The following is a 25,270-nucleotide window of genomic DNA, read 5'->3' on the forward strand; positions in this document are numbered from 1 at the left end:
GAAGTGAAACGTGGACGATAAATAGTTTAGACAAGAAGAGAATAAAAGCTCTCGATATGTGGTGCTACAGAAGAATACTGAAGATTAGATGGGCAGATTACATAACTAATGAGGAGGTACTGAATAGAATTGGAGAGAAGAGAAATTTGTGGCACAACTTGACTAGAAGAAGGGATCGGTTGGTAGGGCATATTCTGAGGCATCAAGGGATCACCAATTTAGTATTGGAGGGCAGCGTGGAGGGTAAAAATCGTAGGGGGAGACCAAGAGATGAATACACTAAACAGATTCAGAAGGAAGTAGGTTGCAGTAGGTACTGGGAGATGAAGAATCTTGCACAGGATAGAGTAGCATGGAGAGCTGCATCAAACCAGTCACTGGACTGAAGACCACAACAACAACATCGTTGCTCTTGCAATCACTGTGTATGTGAGTTGTTTGAAGTATACTACACCCGATACAGATGTAATTCGCATTTTGTTAGTGAATTAAAAGCTGAAAGAAGACAAATAATTTAGTACAGAAAGAATCGATTAATGTTACGATTACGTATTTTTAGAATATTCGTTGCAATAACTTGTCGTTATAATCCAAACCCACTATCGTGACAGCCATTGCCAGTGAATCGTTTTGGTCACAGGGTTGCCCAGTATTCATTTCCGAATGAGCAGACATCAGAAATGTATGTCCTGTGCGGGTGTGCAGTGATGTAACGTTAGGGGTTGCAATGTGGGACGACCTGGTACTTTACTGGCCCGCAGAGAAAGTAAAAGATTATTGTTAGTTTATTATGAGTTAAAAGTAAATAAAAAAATTGAAAGATATAAAAATGTAAACACAGATATAGGTAAACGGCAAATAGTAAAGTCAAACGAATAGAATGGTCATATCAACACAGCTTCGTAGAATCAGTCAACGCTAAATTCAGTTTAGCGCAAAGTATGTACACAAAGTTCCTCCTTGCCATCTCTCGTACCACTCTGATTGCAGTACGTTCCTTGGACATCACAAAAGGGCGGCGCACATTAGTTATTACGAAATAATGACAACAATAAAAAATACCAAAATGTCACATTTAGGTGGAAAATGATCCATTCTTGATGTTTAGTGTACCCGAGTCTGTATAACGCATGTTTTTATGAACATTTAACCTTCGATTAAAAATGTCCTTTCCCGTGCAGCTGAAAAAGAAATTATTAATGACATCAACGCTGCATCGTTACTTTCTGTTATTATACATGCAACATAGAACATCTCAAAAAGGTATCGGTAAACTGAGATATTTATATACGTTACAGTGCAAAGACTTGTGACGTGAAGATAAATGAAAGCTTTTTAAGTTTTCGTGAAATAAAAGATCAAGGTGCATTAGGGACAGAAAAGGAAATACTAAGTGCAATAGATGAAAAGGGACGTTTCAACTAAATTCTGTGGTAAGGGTTATGACGGTTGTGCCAATATGTCAGGCATTCACAAAGCTATGACAACGAAAATTCAACTAAGACAAAAGACTGCAAAGTATGAGCATCGTGCAGTGCACACTTTGACTCTATCACTTAACAATGCTACATGTGGAATTCAAGAAGTCAGGTCCTTTTACGACGCAGTAGAAATGCATCTTTTCGTTATTCATAGAATTAAAAGATGGGAGCTTTGGTATCTTCTTGTACCTTAAAAAAGCTTGGCCTAACACGTTCATCTTCGAGATACCAGTCTGTAAAAGTCTTTCGTTATGCTCATGTCTATTAGGCTACTTAATGATCTGTAAAAAGTAATATTGACATCTAAGTAAAGAGAAGAAAGAGAACAAGCTGTTGTTTTGAAAAACTAATTAGACAAATGTGAATTAAGTTTTCATACAGCGCTACAATCAAAACTTTGCAATTCAACATCTCATATTATGCAAGCGAAAAATATAGAGCTTGATAAAGTCTGTTCTTTTGTTCAGAAACAGCTGATAATTTATCTTGCTATCGACATAATTTTTAAGAAGCAAAATGGTTCAAATGGCTCTAAGCAGTATGGGACTTAACATCTGAGGTCATCAGTCCCCTAGATCTTAGAACTACTTAAACCTAACTAACCTAAGGACATCACACACATCCATGCCCGACGCACGATTCGAACCTGCGACCGTAGCAGCAGCGCAGTTCCGGACTGACGCACCTAGAACCGGAGGGCCACAGCGGCCGGCTGAAGAAGCAATGTTATCAGCTTCATCTTTGGCAAAGAAATGGGACATTTTAATGGCTATTTGGGCACCATTGCAACGAAGTAGAAGAGCATATTTGAGGGTGTGCGTTATGTCAATCATATCTTCAAAATTATTTTCCCAAAATTTATAAATTATGTTCCCCATGAAGACATTCACAATGCAGCAGCAGTTCTCCAAAACGAATATGAGGAGGATTTATCCAGTAAACTCACAGACCAAAAACCTCTGAAAGAAGAAATAGCCTCGTTAACCTCTGTAGCTGATTAACAAAACTGTTAGTAACAGAGAATTCAATCATAGCTGAGCGTTGCAAATTAATGCACAAACTTTTACCTGCTTTTAACTACTCCTGTTGCTCTTTTTTCGGCTGAATACTTATTTTTGAAACTCATACTTATAAAGAACTATCTTTGGAATTACATGACCCAATACAGAGTTTGTGAACTCAGCCTCCACAACGTCCAAAGTGATCTATTGATGCCAGTGAAATAATCAATACCTTCCATCAAAGAAAGTACGGCGCATGGTCCAGTTTCACTAGAGGTCAAGACGAGTACATTGAGGTTTCATAAATACAAATCAATCAGACAACAGACAGTCAATCACTAAAATGTGTATTTTCAATAACATTTATAGGTATTAATAATTTCTGTTTAATATTTTGAATATAGTAAATGAATGATATATTTGATTATATTATACAGGATTTTACAATATACTCCATTAAATCTCTGTTTCTACCTGCTGTAATGAAAGTTGCTTTAATTAACGAGAGGCTGTACATTTTAGGTCGGCGGGTCAGGCATTTTATTTTAGTAGGCGGCCCCGTATCGCGTACGTTATGTCCCTGGCTCTGTGGGTTCGTCCAAGTGCATTTGAACCCGAGCTTGATCTTATTTCCGTTGCTTTTAAGTCAGCTGTGTCACCGACTCAGCTAGGGCTGTCTCAGTGTATGCTTATAGTGTGGTGTCACCGCCAGGCACCACACTTGCTAGGTGGTAGCCTTTAAATCGGCCGCGGTCCGTTAGTATACGTCGGACCCGCGTGTCGCCACTATCAGTGATTGCAGACCGAGCGCCGCCACACGGCAGGTCTAGAGAGGCTTCCTAGCACTCGCCCCAGTTGTACAACCGACTTTGCTAGCTATGGTTCACTGACAAAATACGCTCTCATTTGCCGAGACGATAGTTAGCATAGCCTTCAGCTACGTCATTTGCTACGATTTAGCAAGGCGCCAGTATCAGTTACTATTGATACTGTAATCATGTACCGTCAAGAGCGACGCTCATCATTAATGGATTAAAGTTAAGTATTTCACCAGCTACGTCCGTTTTTCTAAAGCCTAAATTCCTTGTCCTGTTCCAGACCTCACGCCAGCCTGCGTGAGCTAAATCGCGTGCCTTTCGGCTTCCTCTAGTCACCCGGTGTTGGCTCTCCTGCCAACCCACAACATATAGTATCAGTATATTTTATTTTATCACAGCAAATATCTTTATGACACAGGCAGTGTTCATAAATGATTATGAATGAAAGGTAATCATTTAAATAAATATCGAGACTTCTCAGAAAACATATCCCACATTCCTCCATTGATATGCAACCACAGAAATTTTGGAAAGTCGGCGCCCTTGGTAATAAAGACTCTCATAACATTTGTCAGTTATGGTAGGAAACCCAGAACCCGCCTCCTCGAAAAAAGATGCCCCATCAAAATACTGTCCTATCAGCCCTCGTAACTCATTTGCCTTTACAGAATGAAGTCGTACAGCTGAAGTGCGAGCGGGTTATCTGTTGCCCATATTCTGCAATTCTGTGTATTCACACGTAACTGCAGATGGAAATGGGCTTCATCTGTCCACAGAATGTTCCCTGGCCATTCATTGTCCACTTTTATGCGAGCAAGAAATTCTCTAGAAAATGTTTATCTAACTGGAAGGCCAGCATGAAACAACTCCTGAACCTGGATAACTTTGTATGGATAATAGTGCAGGATGATTAGTAGAATTGTATGCACTGTGCTCACAGGCATGTCAAAAGTTTGGGCAAATCCCCATGCACTGCATGTTCACAAACCACTGCTTGAGCCCTCCTACAGTGCTGTGGCCACGTCTTCAACAGATGTTGGATCAATTGTTTTCCTTTTTCCGCCACATCGCATTTCAAAAGAACCTGTGTTTTGGACTTTCGTACTCATTCTCTGCAGATTGTTGGCAGACATCGGAACAACGCCTTTTTTCATACTCTTGAGTGTACGTAACTTGTGCTACTGGCACACAGTCACCATTCTTACAAAGGAGTTTTACCAACAAAACGCGATCCTGCATTGAGACAGTCACGGTGAGCATCTCAGACAAAAACCAAGGGACAATCGTTTACCCCACATCTTTTATTTTTCATATTCTGCCGCAACAGCACCATTAGTGTGAACATTTTTGTTGAATTTTTTAAATTCTTCGATAATATTCAATTCAAATTTGACGTCATTCTGAGCAGTGGTTCGTTTTTTACAGCGTTTTGAAACTGGAACTTTAATTGTAAGCACACTGCATATAAAGTATGTATAACTGGAATCTCTTCTCAAACCCCTCGTTAGATTTCAACCAAATTTCAACCAGAAAACAAACGTCACTAGTATCAGTACTGTTGGTTTTATAACCTTTTATCGGCAATAAGAATGGAGATACGGTCAAAAACATATTTTTCAACCCCTGCTATGTAGCATGCCTGGCACAATGGGTGTGATGACTGGAAATATTATTGGTCTGCCTTATGGATCTGTGTTGTAGGAGCTAAATACAGGGTATTTCAAAAATGACCAGTATATTTGAAACGGCAATTAAAACTAAACGAGCAGCGATATAAATACACCGTTTGTTGCAATATGCTTGGGACAACAGTACATTTTCAGGCGGACAAACTTTCGAAATTACAGTAGTTACAATTTTCAACAACAGATGGCGCTGCAAGTGATGTGAAAGATATAGAAGACAACGCAGTCTGTGGGTGCGCCATTCTGTACGTCGTCTTTCTGCTGTAAGCGTGTGCTGTTCACAACGTGCAAGTGTGCTGTAGACAACATGGTTTATTCCTTAGAACAGAGGATTTTTCTGGTGTTGGAATTCCACCGCCTAGAACACAGTGTTGTTGCAACAAGACGAAGTTTTCAACGGAGGCTTAATGTAACCAAAGGACCGAAAAGCGATACAATAAAGGATCTGTTTGAAAAATTTCAACGGACTGGGAACGTGATGGATGAACGTGCTGGAAAGGTAGGGCGACCGCGTACGGCAACCACAGAGGGCAACGCGCAGCTAGTGCAGCAGGTGATCCAACAGCGGCCTCGGGTTTCCGTTTGCCGTGTTGCAGCTGCGGTCCAAATGACGCCAACGTCCATGTATCGTCTCATGCGCCAGAGTTTACACCTCTATCCATACAAAATTCAAACGCGGCAACCCCTCAGCGCCGCTACCATTGCTGCACGAGAGACATTCGCTAACGATATAGTGCACAGGATTGATGACGGCGATATGCATGTGGGCAGCATTTGGTTTACTGACGAAGCTTATTTTTACCTGGACGGCTTCGTCAATAAATAGAACTGGCGCATATGGGGAACCGAAAAGCCCCATGTTGCAATCCCATCGTCCCTGCATCCTCAAAAAGTACTGGTCTGGGCCGCCATTTCTTCCAAAGGAATCTTTGGCCCATTTTTCAGATCCGAAACGATTACTACATCACGCTATCTGGACATTCTTTGTGAATTTGTGGCGGTAGAAACTGCCTTAGACGACACTGCGAACACCTCGTGGTTTATGCAAGATGGTGCCCGGCCACATCGCACGGCCGACGTCTTTAATTTCCTGAATGAATATTTCGATGATTGTGTGATTGCTTTGGGCTATCCGAAACATACAGGAGGCGGCGTGGATTGGCCTCCCTATTCGCCAGACATGAACCCCTGTGACTTCTTTCTGTGGGGACACTTGAAAGACCAGGTGTACCGCCAGAATCCAGAAACAATTGAACAGCTGAAGCAGTACATCTCATCTGCATGTGAAGCCATTCCGCCAGACACGTTGTCAAAGGTTTCGGGTAATTTCATTCAGAGACAACGCCATATTATTGCTACGCATGGTGGATATGTGGAAAATATCGTACTATAGAGTTTCCCAGACCGCAGCGCCATCTGTTGTTGAAAATTGTAACTACTGTAATTTCGAAAGTTTGTCTGCCTGAAAATTTACTGTTGTCCCAAGCATATTGCAACAAACGGTGTATTTCTATCGCTGCTCGTTTAGTTTTTATTGCCGTTTCATATATACCGGTCATTTTTGAAACACCCTGTATGTGGATGTGCATGACTGGAGGCAGGTTGAGATGAACAGAGGTGGGGACAAACAGAGGTGGGGATGAACAGAGAGAGGGGGAAGGAGGAGATGGATAGAGAGAGGGCAGAGGAGGGGATAGACAGACAGAGGGGCAAAGGAGGGGAGGAACAGATGGAGGGGGAGAGGAGGTAGATAGGGAGAGGGGGAGGAGATGGATAAAGAGAGTGTGGAGGAGCAGGTAGAGGAGGAGGTTGAGGAGCAGGAGAAGGAGGAGGAGGACATGGACATGAAGTTGGGACTGGAGGAGTTAGACAGAGAGAAGGGTGAGGAGGGCACAGAAAGTGAGAGGGGAAGAAGGAGATGTGCAAAGACACGGAGAAAGAGGAGATGGACACAGGAAGAGGAGATGGACACTGGGATGAGGGTATAAGATATGGTCAGAGAGACAGGTCAGAGGAGGTGATAAAGTGACAGAGAGAGAGTGGGGAGGAGAGAGATGGAGGTGTGCAGATGAGGTGGAGAGAGATGGAGTGCAGAATGGGTGGATGCTATGAGGGGTGAAGAGGACGTGTGTAGTATATGTGCCAAACACATATGTGAACAAAACACTAGAGGGAAGGCTAGTACACATACAAGGTAGGCTGTATGTATGTCCGGGATCTCTTGCCGAATCCCTGCATCGATTTTAATCAAATTTGACTCACAAAAAGCAAACCTCGTGAGTGTCAAAACTGTGGTGTTTATATCCTTCTAGCGCATTTGGAACGGAGATAAGGTCAGAAACTTGTGTTTCAGTCTATGGCAGCTCCAAAAGGAGCAGAGATAAGGTCAAAATCGTGTGCCTCAGTCCATGGCATATAGGCAGCTCTGCATGAGAGGCAAGTTGTGTGAAAGTGGTATTCGCCTGCTTTGCTGGGCAGCCTACTTGTCAGGGTCATGAAACATATTTCCAGCCTGCGACCTGTAAGCTTCTCCAGTGATAGGCATGTTGGAGTAGTATCAGCCTGCTTTATTGTTTTGCATGGGTCACATGTGATGATGGGCATAGATGGAGGAAGGTTGAGATATATAGAGAAGGGGATCGACAGAGAGAAGGCGTTGGAGAGAATAGATAGGAAGAAAGTGGCGCAGAATGAGATGGATGGAGAGAGGCACAGCATCCAGGGGAAAAGATGCCGAGCAGCCACCAGAGTAGACTGAAACAAGACAATAGGACAATAAGCAAAAGAACACAAAAAATGATGCCGATGAAAGAAGCAAGCCGTGTCCACATGGGGGAACAGCGATAGGGAGTTCTTGGGTGGATGCTGGACTGGCAGAGAAGAGTCCATAGAGATGCGACCAAGGCCCAGAAGAATGTACAATGGGATCTTGGAGCAAGTGTGGATGTCTAGCTCAATGCAGGGATGTCCATGGAGGAGACGGATGTGGGTGTGGTGGTGGCGACTGATGGGAACTGTATCACGAGGGCTGGCCATGATAGGACCAGTGAGTGAGCAGATATTGGCATCGGCAGGCTGGCAAGTACAGAAGAGCTGGCTGAGACAGGGCTGTTTACGACAGAAGGATTGGCTACGAGAAGTAGAGGTCTATACTTGACGTTTATGCTCGCTTTAAATTCAAATGACTCTGAGCACTATGGGACTTAACTTCTGAGGTCATCAGTCCCCTAGAACTTAGAACTACTTAAACCTAACTAACCTAAGGACATCACACACATCCATGCCCGAGGCAGGATTCGAACCTGCGAGCGTAGTGGTCTCGTGGTTCCAGACTGTAGCGCCTAGAACCGCTCGGTCACTCCGGCCGGCTGCTCGCTTTAATTGCTCTAGCATGTTGTTCCCTGAAAACCCGGTAGATGTCGATGCATCCGCTTTGGACAGAGGGAGCAACTGCACTCGACTTCTTGTCGCTTGTTCAAGCATTTCACGCCCGAATTGCCTGACCGCCTACTCTAGTTATCCAAGCGCCCTTCGCTCGCCCGCTATTGGATTACGGCATACGAACTTGAGATAAAGGAAAGTACGAATGCGAAACTTGATTGGAAAGCATTTATCCTGAGTGCGAAAGACAATGGTCTTAGCAATGTTTGGGAGAGATTTTCATTAGTGACTGATAAGGAAGTCGGCAATATAAACTGTGGCAAGTGCTCTGGTCTCGTGTCTTAAAGACCCGCCACCACACATCTGAAGGCACATATCTGCAGTACACGGCGAAGTATAAATTCTAAGGCATTCGCAGTTTCATTGAAAGCTCCGGTGATTAAAAAAAAAAGGTGCGTAGAAATGAGTACCATAGATCTTCGTCCATTTATATTAATATTGGTTGAAGGCTTTCACTGTTTACGTCAGAAGCTTGTAAACGTTGGCTCAGAATTGGGACATGTAGACGTCTCCAATATTTTGCCTCTTCCTACGGCAGTATCACGAATCACTGAAAGGACAAGTCGGTTAAAAAAAATGGGCGAGTATGATGCCATACATTATCCAGGGCATAGACTTGAATGCATATGAATGTACAGCGGATATTTGGACCGATACACATTGTAAAATGTTTTAATATACACTCCTGGAAATGGAAAAAAGAACACATTGACACCGGTGTGTCAGACCCACCATACTTGCTCCGGACACTGCGAGAGGGCTGTACAAGCAATGATCAGACGCACGGCACAGCGGACATACCAGGAACCGCGGTGTTGGCCGTCGAATGCCGCTAGCTGCGCAGCATTTGTGCACCGCCGCCGTCAGTGTCACCCAGTTTGCCGTGGCATACGGAGCTCCATCGCAGTCTTTAACACTGGTAGCATGCCGCGACAGCGTGGACGTGAACCGTATGTGCAGTTGACGGACTTTGAGCGAGGGCTATAGTGGGTATGCGGGAGGCCAGGTGGACGTACCACCGAATTGCTCAACACGTGGGGCGTGAGGTCTCCACAGTACATCGATGTTGTCGCCAGTGGTCGGCGGAAGGTGCACGTGCCCGTCGACCTGGGACCGGACCGCAGCGACGCACGGATGCACGCCAAGACCGTAGGATCCTACGCAGTGCCGTAGGGGACCGCACCGCCACTTCCCAGCAAATTAGGGACACTGTTGCTCCTGGGGTATCGGCGAGGACCATTCGCAACCGTCTCCATGAAGCTGGGCTACGGTCCCGCACACCGTTAGGCCGTCTTCCGCTCACGCCCCAACATCGTGCAGCCCGCCTCCAGTGGTGTCGCGACAGGCGTAAATGGAGGGACGAATGGAGACGTGTCGTCTTCAGCGATGAGAGTCGCTTCTGCCTTGGTGCCAATGATGGTCGTATGCGTGTTTGGCGCCGTGCAGGTGAGCGCCACAATCAGGACTGCATACGACCGAGGCACACAGGGCCAACACCCGGCATCATGGTGTGGGGAGCGATCTCCTACACTGGCCGTACACCACTGGTGATCGTCGAGGGGACACTGAATAGTGCACGGTACATCCAAACCGTCATCGAACCCATCGTTCTACCATTCCTAGACCGGCAAGGGAACTTGCTGTTCCAACAGGACAATGCACGTCCGCATGTATCCCGTGCCACCCAACGTGCTCTAGAAGGTGTAAGTCAACTACCCTGGCCAGCAAGATCTCCGGATCTGTCCCCCATTGAGCATGTTTGGGACTGGATGAAGCGTCGTCTCACGCGGTCTGCACGTCCAGCACGAACGCTGGTCCAACTGAGGCGCCAGGTGGAAATGGCATGGCAAGCCGTTCCACAGGACTACATCCAGCATCTCTACGATCGCCTCCATGGGAGAATAGCAGCCTGCATTGCTGCGAAAGGTGGATGTACACTGTACTAGTGCCGACATTGTGCATGCTCTGTTGCCTGTGTCTATGTGCCTGTGGTTCTGTCAGTGTGATCATGTGATGTATCTGACCCCAGGAATGTGTCAATAAAGTTTCCCCTTCCTGGGACAATGAATTCACGGTGTTCTTATTTCAATTTCCAGGAGTGTATGTTACTGCCCACTTTCTAACAAGATTAGGCATTGATAAATATGATACTCGTGATAACCCTCTTTTCTGAGAAGAAGAAAAAATCTCGATGATTTATTAAGAACTACGTTAAGAAAATATTATTGAATTTTTGATAATTAAATTCCCGGCAGTTTTATTAGGTTTTATCTGTCATTGATCGAGGCACTAATTATTTGAAGACAGTTCTGAAACTCACTTTCGATGACGATTATTTGATAAATGAGGTTGCAGTGGTTTATTCCATGACTTAATGTGCGTTGTCCAAAGTTCGACAGCGGTTTGTGGTAGCGACAGGAACCTCGGGGATGAAAGGAGCTGCGCATTTTGAGTTTGGGCTGCGATGCGCGGCTAGCGCGGACGCCGTCGCAGCATTGCACCAGTGACCAGTGCTTCGACGGAAGCCATGTGACTGAAGTGTTCTAAAAATGGTTCAAATGGCTCTGAGCACTATGGGACGTAACATCTGAGGCCATCAATTCTCTAGAACTTAGAACTACTTAAAGCTAACTAACCTAAGCACATCACATACATCCATGCCCGAGGCAGGATTCGAACCTGCGACCGTAGCGGTCGCACGGTTACAGACTGAAGCGTCTCGAACCGCTCGGTCACACCGGCCGACCTGAAGTGTTCTACCTACTGTTGTCGCATGATGTCTAAGCAATGAAAACTACAATAAGACTCTCACAGAAAGAAATACTCTGTGAGTTAGTCTATCAGCATCAGTATTTAAAGCTTCATAAGTACAAGGGCACTTTGTTACAGCACCGTCAGAGTTGGAAAACTGCCATTTGGTCGAAAATTCCTTTGCTTTTTCCAAAAGTTTTTCCGTTCCAGGAACTGGAAATAAATAGGAGAAATTTCGTACACAAAGGTGGACAGTACTTCTTCCACAATACAGTTCTGCTGCCGCGCGGTCAATGGGGCCTTGCCACGGTTCGCGCGGCTCCTCCCCCACCCCCCACCCCTCCCCCGTCGGAGGTTTGAATCCTCCCTCTCGCATGGGTGTGTGTGTTGTCCTTAGCGCATGACCTCAGCAGTTTGGACCCATTGGCACTTACCACAAATATCCAAAACCATTCTGCTGCCGTATTCAGTAGAGATTCGGAAGGAAAATACTGGAGACGCTCCATCTGCTAATGTAACGTATGTACAATAAAAGGTATCTTCTGTAACACGTTTTACAACGATTTGCAGAATAAATATGTAGATGTAGAATTTACACAAGGTAACACACATTCAAAGCCTTAAGGAGTAAACTCAGCCGTGTGGTCGTTAGGAAGTTGACTTCGAAATGACTGAAATCAAATGAGGAATGTCGTTGGCACTAGGGAGAAAATGAACGAGAATCGGTGGGTGCGAGAACGAGTGATCAGGTATACATCTGGCCAGTTGTTGGGATCCTCTTTTCGTTACACGTGATGGAAAAGCGTGGCACAAGCCACTGGAAAGCATTGATAGCAGTATTTATTTTAACAGCAGCATCTTTACCGCCTCGATTCGCGAGTCTTCTCGATTACTTAATGGTCCATGAGAACGTAGCCATTAGTATTGAGCCATGTTATTTCATTATAAAAACAGTTAGAGCGTACTGCAACAGATTCTGCGAATGAGCGGATAGGAGGATCTACACAGAGTGAGGAAACATGAGCGACTGAGAGTGACACGGCTGTGTCGCCCCTTTCGAATGTTCGGTATTCAACAACTACAGCAGACAAGTGAACCTGGATACGGCGTCAACCGAGCAGGTCGACGCCAAAAAAGAAACTTCAGTCTTGGATTAGCGTAATCGAAGAAGTGTCAAATTTTCTCCCACTGGCTCTATTATGACCACCAGAACTTTTCTGAAGTGTGTACCGGTATATCAGGAAAATTGAACGATAGGCAAAACCATTTGTTTCTTAAAGAACACTGTGAATTTCCCAAAATCAATATCGGAGAAATTGTTGAAGTTATACATGAGAGAAATAGCTCGAAACTATTTCAGTGCTTAAGGAACTAATTAGATCCTATCCATAGTCTCTGTGGAGTCGGAAACACATCTGAGTTGCAAGCTTACTGCACTGCAGTTTGTTTTGCAGTCTTTCTGACGAACTATGCAGATGAAATACAAACTATGATAAGTTTATTGACTTGTCAATGACTTTGTTACGTGGTTAGACTAGTTACATTAGATTAATGATTAACCCCTTTACGGTTAAAATTCATTTAATATATATCTGAAAAATAAAAGGTCAAAAATTGTCTTCCTTTGTGATAAATAATAGACTTTTGACTTCCACTACAAAAAAGTTTTAAGGTGACCAGTTTTGAAAACGGGTAAAGTGAGACACGTGTCCTACGAACATAATTAGAGACATGTTTTTATGTGAACCTAGAGTATTTTAGAGTTAAAATTTTAATTTTACTATGATCTTATCAAGATGGAAAATATAGAAAAAAGTATAACAAATCAGTACCAAAACACATTTATTCTCCTGACAATGAAAAACATGAAATAGCGCACACAAGTTTTCATCATAACGTTCGAATATGACTTTGACATACCACACACTAAATTTTTCTACATTCTTCGAAGTTTTCTGGGGCAAATACGTCCCACTATATACAAATCATGTACAAAGCAACAGAATTACTGAGGTGTATAGTAATGTTTCAAAACAATGTCTGTGATGTACAAGAAAATACAGATAGTACCTTAAGATATTCTTGGAACGGAGAAGAAGATGGTGAGTTGATCTGATTTTCGTGAAACAGACGCTCTACGCTACCTATAAACGCACGCCGTCCCATTTGATCGCTCACCTCCTTCGATTTATCCATCCCTATTATTTTTCTCCAAGTTCCGAAAGCATCTCGCTACATGCTAATACTAGAAAGATATGAGATATAGACGTCCCTGCGCTCAAAATTCTGTATTGCTTGGTGTCTAGATGACTGAGGACATTATTGAATAACGAAACTCGCATCGATTCCCTTCTCAGTTACAGCACGTATTTGAAACAGAAGCAACGATTATCAATTACCTCTACGTCTTGGGTTGGCCGCTAAACTATAGAGCATTACGAATCAAGGCTTTGTGGTGCTCCTGCCGAATAATTATCGAAGTAACAGCGCGTGAGCACAAATTAATTCCATTTGATAGTAGTAGCGGTAACGAGAACGCTCAGCTTGCAATATTCATTACGTGCGGAAGTGAAAGGTACCTTAGATATTTATTCGCAGTGGCATCGATACAGAGCGGCCGGGTCACCGTGGAAAGAGATTTCTGGAACACAGTCGGAGTTTTCTGTTGCGCTGCCTCCAAATAACGCGTGGAGTGGCTCCATATCTGCTGCGTGTCAAACACGAACAGCTGCACATTTCAGGCGTCGAACGACGTAGTGTTACAAAGAGACTAATTCTCGATTCATTGTTGCCGCATGGAGCCGGCGCAACAGCAGTGGAAGTGCTTGGCACTCACCGACAGTCGTCTGAGATGGCGGTGGTTCCGCTGGTTGTTGCACTGCTACTGCTCGGAGCGAGTTGTTTGGCTTCCCCAGTTCCACTGGAAAGAGACGTGCTGGCCCTGGCTGTAGACTTCTTGCGGTTCAGAAGCGCCCGAACCGTGGTCGCTTATACCTGCACGCATTATGGTCAGTCTGTTGTTTCACAGTTCGCCACACAAGACTGTAACAAGCTGTTCTATTCTTCCTGTATGCATATTTAGGTGGATGTTATTGTCTCCCAACCTCTAGTGCAGCCACTGCGACTACTGTAGATGTCGCATAGAACAGTGATGTTTGAGGAAATAGAAGGTAATAGCAAAGTTTATGAAGGGGTGTTCGTGGGGATCGATCCATGGTCTGATTTTCTGCGATATATAGGGCTATTACAAATGATTGAAGCGATTTCATAAATTCACTGTAGCTCCATTCATTGACATATGGTCACGACACACTACAGATACGTAGAAAAACTCAGTTTTGTTCGGCTGAAGCCGCACTTCAGGTTTCTGCCGTCAGAGCGCTCGAGAGCGCAGTGAGACAAAATGGCTACAGGAGCCGAGAAAGCGTATGTCGTGCTTGAAATGCACTCACATCAGTCATAACAGTGCAACGACACTTCAGGACGAAGTTCAACAATGATCCACCAACTGCTAACTCCATTCGGCGATGGTATGCGCAGTTAAGCTTCTGGATGCCTCTGTAAGGGGAAATCAACGTGTCGGCCTGCAGTGAGCGAAGAAACGGTTGAACGCGTGCGGGCAAGTTTCACGCGTAGCCCGCGGAAAATTGGCTCATGCCACAACTGGAGACCGACAGCGCCGACTTCATCTTTCAACAGGATGGTGTTCCACCGCACTTCCATCATGATGTTCGGCATTTCTTAAACAGGAGATTGGAAAACCGATGGATCGGTCGTGGTGGAGATCATGATCAGCGATTCATGTCATGGCCTCCACGCTCTCCCAACTTGACCCCATGCGATTTCTTTCTGTGGGGTTATGTGAAAGATTCAGTGTTTAAACCTCCTCTACCAAGAAACGTGCCAGAACTGCGAGCTCGCATCAAGGATGCTTTCGAACTCATTGATGGGGACATGCTGCGCCGAGTGTGGGAGGAACTTGATTATCGGCTTGATGTCTGCCGAATCACTAAAGAGGCACATATCGAACATTTGTGAATACCTAAAAAAACTTTTTGAGTTTTTGTATGTGTGTGCAAAGCATTGTGAAAATATCTCAAATAATAAAGTTATTGTAGAGCTGTGAAATCGCTTCAATCATTTGTAATAACCCTGTATTTGTTGAAACCTTTTTATTCCGGAGCACACGTTGCGAGACAAAGCTCTCCATGAGCATGGAGTGAGTCATGGTGGCAGGAACAAGTAGTCTGGATAGCAAAGCAACACTGGAGAACTACCCGATTCGCCACATTTTGGACAGTACTGTAGCCGCAACATCCAGGAAGGCTAGTTGAGATGATGATGTCCCATACTCCGAGGAGCGTAAGGAACGATGCGGGAGACCCGCACCGCCGTCTAGGCAACGTCCTAGAGGAGGTGGTTTGCCATTGCCTTCCTCCGACCGTAATGGGGATGAATGATGATGATGAAGACAGCACAACAACACCCAGTGATCTAGAGGCAGTAAAAATCCCTGACCCCCGGGAATCGAACCCGGGACTCCGTGCGCGGAAAGCGAGAACGTTACCGCAAAACCACGAGCTGCGGACGAAGGCTAGTTAGAGACATTAAATAACATGACAGCATGCTGGCCACCCTACCAGTCAGCATACGTAGAGGGCAACAGAGGTCAGCGACTACTGAAGAAAAAACTTTGACTGTCCTTCTGTGTTGTGAGACGACACAGTAAATCGTAGAATCGATTGCCATAGCGGAAATGCCGCTGACATGACATCCTTCCTCCAAGATATCCAGCAGATAGTGGCTGCTGACTGGAGTAGTTTCAAGACGGATTCAGTAATGTAGACGTATTTGTTCCACGAGGAAACGGTGGCCTCAAGGAACGGACAAATGAGAGATGCGTAGCGCTAATAGTCGTAGAGGTACTACTGCAGACAGTAGTATTAGTAGTTGAATAGTAGAATAATTAATCACGGAGACAGTAGTGGTTTTGTGATAGTAGAACGTAACTTTTCGTTTTCTGCTTTCTTTTTTGTTAATTTTTTCGTAATTTAGTTTTCTTTGATAGTATTAGTGTGTAGTCCGCAGTGATAGTTATTATGAGTGCTTTTATTGTACACAAATAGGTAAATTGTAAGTAACTTCAGCTATCCAGGTAATAGGCTGTAACTAAGAAGAATCTTCCATAAATCCATCTATCTACTATCTATCTTCTTCTATCTTTTTGTTATCAATCTGTATATCCATTCTCTCTACATGTACAAATTAAAGTCCCCAGCTGTGGTTTCTATGCATATGTTTGGGTTAACCTCAGGCACTAGTGTAATGATTTGATGCGGTTTTCACAAATAGATAGATTTAATCATGAAGAATGTTTGTGTGTATAATTTATTACCGCTAAGTAATGATGAATATGTACAGGGCTATTACAAATGATTGAAGCGATTTCATAAATTCACTGTAGCTCCATTCATTGACATATGGTCACGACACACTACAGATACGTAGAAAAACTCATAAAGTTTTGTTCGGCTGAAGCCGCACTTCAGGTTTCTGCCGCCAGAGCGCTCGAGAGCGCAGTGTGACAAAATGGCGACAGGAGCCGAGAAAGCGTATATCGTGCTTGAAACGCACTCAAATCACTCAGTCATAACAGTGCAACGACACTTCAGGACGAAGTTGAACGAAGATCCACCAACTGCTAACTCCATTCGGCGATGGTATGCGCAGTTTAAAGCTTCTGGATGCCTCTGTAAGGGGAAATCAACGTGTCGGCCTGCAGTGAGCGAAGAAACGGTTGAACACGTGCGGGCAAGTTTCACGCGTAGCCCGCGGAAAATTGGCTCATGCCACAACTGGAGACCGACAGCGCCGACTTCATCTTTCAACAGGATGGTGTTCCACCGCACTTCCATCATGATGTTCGGCATTTCTTAAACAGGAGATTGGAAAACCGATGGATCGGTCGTGGTGGAGATCATGATCAGCGATTCATGTCATGGCCTCCACGCTCTCCCAACTTAACCCCATGCGATTTCTTTCTGTGGGGTTATGTGAAAGATTCAGTGTTTAAACCTCCTCTACCAAGAAACGTGCCAGAACTGCGAGCTCGCATCAACGATGCTTTCGAAGTCATGCTGCGCCGAGTGTGGGAGGAACTTGATTATCGGCTTGATGTCTGCCGAATCACTAAAGGGGCACATATCGAACATTTGTGAATGCCTAAAAAAACTTTTTGAGTTTTTGTATGTGTGTGCAAAGCATTGTGAAAATATCTCAAATAATAAAGTTATTGTAGAGCTGTGAAATCGCTTCAATCATTTGTAATAACCCTGTATTGTTAGCTGTTCCCAATTTAATTGGCGTTTGGAGTGACATGTCGTCGCAGTAACGGGAGGTATGAGCTATTTAGCTAAAGTGGGGGCGGAATCTGTCAGGGAGAGGCAGTAATCATATTGAAACTTCCTGGCAGATTAAAACTGTGTGCCTGACAGAGACTCGAACTCGGGACCTTTGCCTTTTGTGGGCAAGTGCTCTACCAACTGAGCTACCCAAGCACGACTCACGCCCCGTCCTCAAAACTTTACTTCTGCCAGTACCTCGTCGGGCGCTGGTGACCACGCAATTGAGCACCCCACAAACCAAACATCAACATCGACGTTTGAGAAAATAGGAGGTAATATCAAATTTTATGAAGGGATGTTCGTGGGGATCGATCCGTGGCCTGATTTTCTGCGATATATTTGTTGAAACCTTTTTATTCCGGAGCACACGTTGCGGGGCAATGCTCTCCATGAGCATGGAGTGAGGTGTGGTGGCAGGAACAAGCAGTCTGGATCGCAAAGTAGCACTGGGAAACGACCCGACTCGGGCAGAAGTAAAGTTGTGAGACGGGGCGTGAGTCGTGCTTGGGTAGCTCAGTTGGTAGAGCACCTGCCCGCGAAAGGCAAAGGTCTCGAGTTCTAGTCTCGGTCCGGCACACAGTTTTAATCTGCCAGGAAGTTTCACATCAGCGCACACTCCGCTGCAGAGTGAAAATCTCATTCTGGAGTAATCATATTGTCTAATTTACAATGCTCGCTTGTTATCGGAAGATAGGAATCTTCATATAGACATGGAACATAACCAAACAAGAAACCATTTCATAGAGTTACGTAAATTGACTGTACTAAAATGCCACCATTTGCTTTGCCAGTCAACCACTAATGATGAAAATTTCTTCCGTCGTTAGAATTCGAGCCGGCTATCTCCGAATTACAAGCGAAACTTGGTTTTCTCATTTGTTATGGTTTTTTAGCCTCTGGAGCGCTGAGATCTAACTCTAGAGTCACGAGGATTGTGCTGCCTCGCTGCTTTTGTTCCTCTCTTTCCCTTTACGAGGTTGTAGCGAAAGGGAGGATTTGTCTGCCAGGATTTCGGGACATCCTCCTATATCCTCCCTAAGGCTCATCTCTTCGCGGCTTCCGGAAGGAAGTTGTGGTTGGGTGGTTCTGTATTTGTACGTCTCGTTTACATGATGTATGGCTTCTTCCAGGCTTTCTGTATCCTCCCCAAGGCTTATCTCTTCGCGGCATCCGGAAGGAAGTTGTGGTCGGGTGGTTCTGTATTTGTACATCTCGTTGTCATGATGTATGGCGTCTTCCATTCCGTCTCCTGCCCGGATAAGTTCACATTTCGTATTGATATTCTACCTGTCAACATGTGCAGCATCTACTACAGTTCGCAATTCCTTGTTATTATCTAGACTGTCTTATTACCAAACGTCGGGAAAGGGTGGCTGTATCGTGTGATGAGGGTGATGTGGAATGAGAAGAAGATTCAAGAAAAGGAGTAGGATGGATTGTAAAAACTGTAGGGGATTCACACTTATAGGGTCGAGAAGAAATTGAAAGAGGAGCAGCATGCCTTCAGACCTGGGAGGTCAACAGTTGACCTCACATTTTCAGTGAGGCAGCTCCAGCACCACCACTATGAATCTGGGGAAGACCTTGTGATGGTCTTTCTCGCAACAGAAAAGGCATTTGATAGCGTCTGGATGGAACAAAGGTATGAGAAGCACTAGAAAAGAAGGGAGTGGATAAATGGATAAAGAAACAATAAGCAGGGTGCAGGAGACGTGCTGTAGATGTCTGAGTCGCGTGAAAGTGGGCAATGAGAGGTTGGATTGGTTCCAACAAACAAGAGATGTGAAACAGGGCAGTGCATGTCACCTCTTCTCTTCTTTGTGGTCTTGGATGAGATAATGACTAAGGTGGTAGGAGGAAACTAGAGAAGACAAGATGAAAGAAATGATTTTAGTGGATGACTTAATGATCTGGGGGGGACAGGGAGGATTCAGGAACAGCTGGACAGAAACTGTGAAACAGTATGGAAAGAATTTTAATCTTAACAAGTGAGAGATCCTGGTTACAGCTAGAAAGAAAGATTGACCAACTATGAGGATTGGAGGCGAAGTGTTGAGGAAGGTGGAGAATCTCCAGTACTTGGGAAGTGTGACAGAGGAAAATGGAAGGAATGAGAAAGAAATCAGTGAACGTAGCAAACAGCAGAAGCATTCGTGCAAAATACTAGGAGCCTAGTTTCGGACAGAGACGTCCCACGAAGAAGCAAAGAAGTGATATACAGAAGTTACTACAGAAGAAGTGAGGACTGGTCCAGAGTGAACACCGGAAGATGGCGAGGAAACAGGACTAGATAGCGAGGTTTATGTTTCAAACAGTCCTACCCTGGGACTGCTACTATTCAAGATGATGATGATGATGATGATGATGATGATGATAGGTGTCTGCGATGTGTCGGCATGGTTTTAGTATTAAGGGCACGTGTCCCCTCAGACAGTGTATTGCTCCTTTGGTTGCAGAAAAAATCTTAATTTTTGATCTTTTTTGTATGATGGAGGAACTGGGAAGTTGTCCTCCCTGTTTCTGTATTGTCCCAGACTTCTGATTACTCTCTATTGATACGTTCCTTTAGTTTCTTATTTGAAATGGCTCTTGTGCCCAGTATCTCTTCCACCTTCTGACATTCTCCCTTTTCGAAAAGATAGACGAATGGAAAAACTGGTAGAAGCCGACCTCGGGGAAGATCAGTTTGGATTCCGTAGAAATGTAGTAACACGTAAGGCAATACTGACCCTACGACTTATCTTAGAAAATAGATTAAGGAAAGACAAACCTACGTTTCTAGCATTTGTAGACTTAGAGAAAGCTTTTGACAATGTTGGCTGGAATACTCTCTTTCAAATTCTGAAAGTGGCACGGGTAAAATAGAGGGAGCGAAAGGCTATTTACAATTTGTACAGAAACCAGATGGCATATATAAGAGTCGAGGGGCACGAAAGGGAAGCAGTGGTTGGGAAGGGAGTGAGACAGGGTTGTAGCCTATCCCCAATGCTATTCAATCTGTATATTGAGCAAGCAGTAAAGGAAACAAAAGAAAAATTCGGAGTTGGAATTGCAAGCCATGGAGAAGAAATAAAAACTTTGAGGTTCGCGGATGACATTGTAATTCTGTCAGAGACAGCAAAGGACCTGGAATAGCAGCTGAACGGAATGGACCGTGTCTTGAAAGGAGGATATAAGATGAACATCAACAAAAGCAAAACTAGAATAATGGAATGTAGTCGAATTAAATCTGGTGATGCTGAGGGAATTAGATTAGGAAATGATACGCTTAAAGTAGTAAATGAGTTTTTCTATTTAGGGAGCAAAATAACTGATGATGGTCGAAGCAGAGAGGATATAAAATGTAGACTGGCAATGGCAAGGAAAGCGTTTCTGAAGAAGAGAAGTTTGTTAACATCGAGTATATATTTTAAGTGTCAGGAAGTTTTTTCTGAAAGTATTTGTATGGAATGTAGCCTTGTATGGAAGTGTAAGGTGGATGATAAATAGTTTAGACAAGAAGAGAATGGAAGCTTTCGATATGTGGTGCTACAGAAGAATGCTGAAGATTAGATGGGTAGATCACATAACTAATGAGGAGGTACTGAATAGAATTGGGCAGAAGAGGAGTTTGTGGCACAACTTGACTAGAAGAAGGGATCGGTTGGTAGGGCATATTCTGAGGCATCAAGGGGTCACCAATTTAGTATTGGAGGGCAGCGTGGAGGGTAAAAATCGTAGATGGAGACCAAGAGAGGAATACACTAAACAGATTCAGAAGGATGTAAGTTGCAGTAGGTACTGGGAGATGAAGAAGCTTGCACAGGATAGAGTAGCATGGAGAGCTGCATCAAACCAGTCTCTGGACTGAAGACCACAACAACAGCCTAGTGGAGAGTAACAGTTTACCCTGAGGACGTCACTCCATTAGAATAGCCAGTTTGCTCACCAGATTTGGAACGGAATTGCTTGGGACGCTCTATACAGAGGGCAGAGCCTACTGTTTTGTTTCATTACTGAGTACACCATGAGATGGTGTACTCAGTAATGAAACAAAGCAGTAGGCTCTGCCAGAAATATCGACTCTTAGACAATGTGTTTAATAGTGTATTTTAATACGATAGTGTTCCATCTTAGGCAATTTATAACACTTAAAACACTTGATAATGGCACTTTGAAGCCGAAATTATGATTGTGTAAGTGTAAATGTACCACTGTATGTAAACAACAGTCTAATGGCGGTACTGACTTTAAAGAAATATATTATGACTGTTGCCCCGCATTATAAAAAAGATTGTTAAAAGAACTATGAGTGCTTGAGTATGTTACAGCTGCAATGTCCATCTGTTTGACCATGTCAGTGCTTTATACATTCAATTACGATGTTTGTGGCCATAGAAGAAATTACAACTTCCTATGTCTACTTCATAGCAAATTAACGTGTAAAGCTCCTTTTTTCCACCCTGCCTTTGCCTTGCATTACAGGTCAAACCTATCATCTCATCATAATCAAAATACAAGAGCACAGGGTTAGTGTATGTTCTGGACCAACTCGCTGATGTCAGCACTTGTTTTCTGGCATCATATTACGGCTGATGCAATTGTATGTATTAATATCACAGATGACACATATCATGGTCGTCCTATGGTGGGGGGGGGGGGGGACACAGGAAGAGAGCGGAGTGAAGGTGGAGGAGGTTAGTCGATGGAAATTAAACTCCACCCTGCCCCATGTTTTACTCTCGTCCAGTAGGTATCATTTGAGGTCTGTACTCCGCAGTGAGATCAGCCTCCCACCCTTTGATCATTTTTTTTTAAATTTTTGTGATTTGATTTCATAAGCGCCATCATTTCGTGTCTGCACTTCATGTTGTTCAGATGATGAAGGGATCCCACAGCTTTGGCAAAATGCTCTCCTTACAGTGCTTTGTGGTGAGTGCATTAGGGTGTGGATGTTTCTTATAACAAATTAATTTTTTATTATTATCACTTCAGTTGCATGGCAGTGTAGTGAGAAGCAAAAAAAATGTTCAAATGTGTGTGAAATCTTATGGGACTTAACTGCGAAGGTCATCAGTCCCTAAGCTTACACACTACTTAACCTAAATTATCCTAAGGACAAACACACACACCCATACCCGAGGGAGGACTCGAACCTCCGCCGGGACCAGCCGCATAGTCCATGACTGCAGCGCCTAAGACCGCTCGGCTATTCCCACTCGGCAGTGAGAAGCACTCAGTATGAAATAACGACACAAATATTAGTCGAGCGGCACCAAATCCAGTGAGAGGACCTGTGCCCAAAAGTATCCAAACGATCAGACGGCGTCGCACTGGCCTATATGCGACGTATGCAGCGTCATGCCGGAGTAGCACCAACCTTACGCCAGCATCACACCGATGTCGTGTTACGTCAGTGTCATCATGTGCTGCTGTGACCCATAATTTTGTGCTCAAAAGTACCTGTATTATTCATCAGTCATTTCTGTTACGCTACATTCGAGGTCTGTGCTCAGTAGTGAGGCGATCTGGCGCTGTGTGAGAAGCAAAGTTAAGGTACTTTGATAATATTGAATGATGTCGTCACAGCGTAGTCTGAAAAATGTTTATCGAGGGTCCCGCCGCCCCCCCCCCCCTCTCTCAGGCAATTTTGCTCTGAATTAAAAAAAGAAATAATGTTATTATCGGATTATCACACTAGTAGATAAAATATCTGTAGAATGCTAGCAGTGCATTATTTTTTCGTGAACACCCCGAGATTATGTGTAATAACGCACAAATTCAAACATTTACACAGTCGTGATTGCATTATTTCCTCAGCACCACCCTGGTCTTGGCGTGTACATGCCATGGCTTTTTAACAGACATTGCATTTTAGCATGCATTGCGCGGTGCACCTTTGAACTCGAGGGAGCCACACCCTGTCGCTTTACATGACCATCTGTTGTCCTACGTCTTCAGCAGCCTGCTCACACTGAAACAGTCATGCATCAATGCAGCTTGCCTGACTGCAGTGTCTCAATAAAGCCTCTTTCATTAAAGAATAAACGATAATGCTGGGTGCGTAATTTAAGTAATGTTTGCGGCAGAATAAGGCAGAAATATTACGCCTACCTTCTGTCATGCAGGAAAATGGTTCAAATCTACACTGCCTGACAAAGAACTAACGGAATGAAACTTTATGGGTGGAAAAAGGTATGTGAAGGTTTTCCAGTGATTACAAAATTGAGCCAAATTTATAAAGAACTTGGCAGAATGAGCCCAGTTATCCATATTGTGTAGCAGACCCTCTTGAGAATCAGTTATGGTCTTTCCGTAAGTTAATTATAAACGATTTCAAGGATTCTTGTTGCTACAATGTGACACTGTGTTCAAATGGTTCAAATGGCTCTGAGCACTATGGGACTTAACATCTGTGGTCATCAGTCCCCTAGAACTTAGAACTAATTAAACGTAACTAACTGAAGGACATCACACACATCCATGCCCGAGGCAGGATTCGAACCTGCGACCGTAGCGGTCACGCGGTTCCAGACTGAAGCGCCTAGAACCGCACGGCCACAAAGCCGGCTGACACTGTGTGCTTTGAATCTTAAGTAACAGTTTCACACACGATCACGTAGAGAACCACTGATTGGCTCAATAAAAATATACTTCCATTTTAAAGTATCGGTACTTGACACCAGTAAGCCAGGTCAATGAATGCAGTGCAAGTTCAGATTTGGTGAACAGTAGCTTCGACAGACCACGCTTTATGTTGTCCTGCTGCACGTGGATGCGTCTATAGAAGGTTGGAAGTGAGTGGAAATAACAGAATTTCTCGATCGTAATCCGATGCCTGTTCAGCCAACTACACTACCTTACTGGAAGCATGCCATATTGTACAACCACAGGACCTTCGATAAGTGGGTTAAGGCCTGATAAAAAGTTAATGAAGAAAATAAAAATAACGCCATATCAGACGAACTGTAAACATACGGAGAGCTACGTAATTGTTTTTAAACAATGCTAGCGTGTTTCGTTAGCACTATGCCACTTTCAGTGTTGAATAGTTCACATTTCTTCCAGTTCAAATCAAGATTTTTTTTATACATAGTCAGGTGATATCAAGAGATTCTGAGGGAGTTGTGTGAGGAAGTCCACACTAATATTACGAAGGCCGAAGTAGCTCTGTTACACTTTCAGGACTAAGCTGCTGAAGCGATATCAGGAAATGTGGTGTGGAGATAGCTTAAACCCTGGGGAAGAACACACGCTACTTTAGAAAGTGAGCGGTGCAAGACATTTATTGATTTGAAGAATATAACGCAAGCCGGCCGAAGTGGCCGTGCGGTTAAAAGCGCTGCAGTCTGGAACCGCAAGACCGCTACGGTCGCAGGTTCGAATCCTGCTTCGGGCATGGATGTTTGTGATGTCCTTAGGTTAGTTAGGTTTAACTAGTTCAAAGTTCTAGGGGACTAATGACCTCAGCAGTTGAGTCCCATAGTGCTCAGAGCCATTTGAACCAGCCAATATAACGCAAAATGTGGAACAACAATTACTCTTTGAAAAAGCTGTTAAGTATTAGAGTTCTGAATTTTATCATATTTGTGAAAATGCTGTTATTGTTGATATTTTCTACATGACACGACTCAATGTAATTAATATAATGTTTATACCATCATGTACGTGTCTTATCCGTACTTCCATACTGCTAACAGTCACAATCTC

The 25,270-nt window shown here is 44.0% G+C and overlaps 1 protein-coding gene across 1 annotated transcript in view; it reads left to right on the forward strand.

Annotated features, from left to right (window-relative positions):
* The first annotated feature begins 7,949 nt into the window (after positions 1-7,949).
* LOC124795122 (ionotropic receptor 75a-like) overlaps positions 7,950-25,270 on the forward strand; it is a 189,783-nt gene continuing 172,462 nt past the window's right edge. Inside the window, exon 1 of the mRNA XM_047259024.1 lies at positions 7,950-8,031. Coding sequence (XP_047114980.1) covers positions 7,950-8,031 — 82 coding nt within the window. The remainder of the gene's footprint in view (positions 8,032-25,270) is intronic.

Source organism: Schistocerca piceifrons, chromosome 1 (assembly GCF_021461385.2).
Source record: "Schistocerca piceifrons isolate TAMUIC-IGC-003096 chromosome 1, iqSchPice1.1, whole genome shotgun sequence".
Lineage (NCBI taxonomy): Eukaryota > Metazoa > Arthropoda > Insecta > Orthoptera > Acrididae > Schistocerca > Schistocerca piceifrons.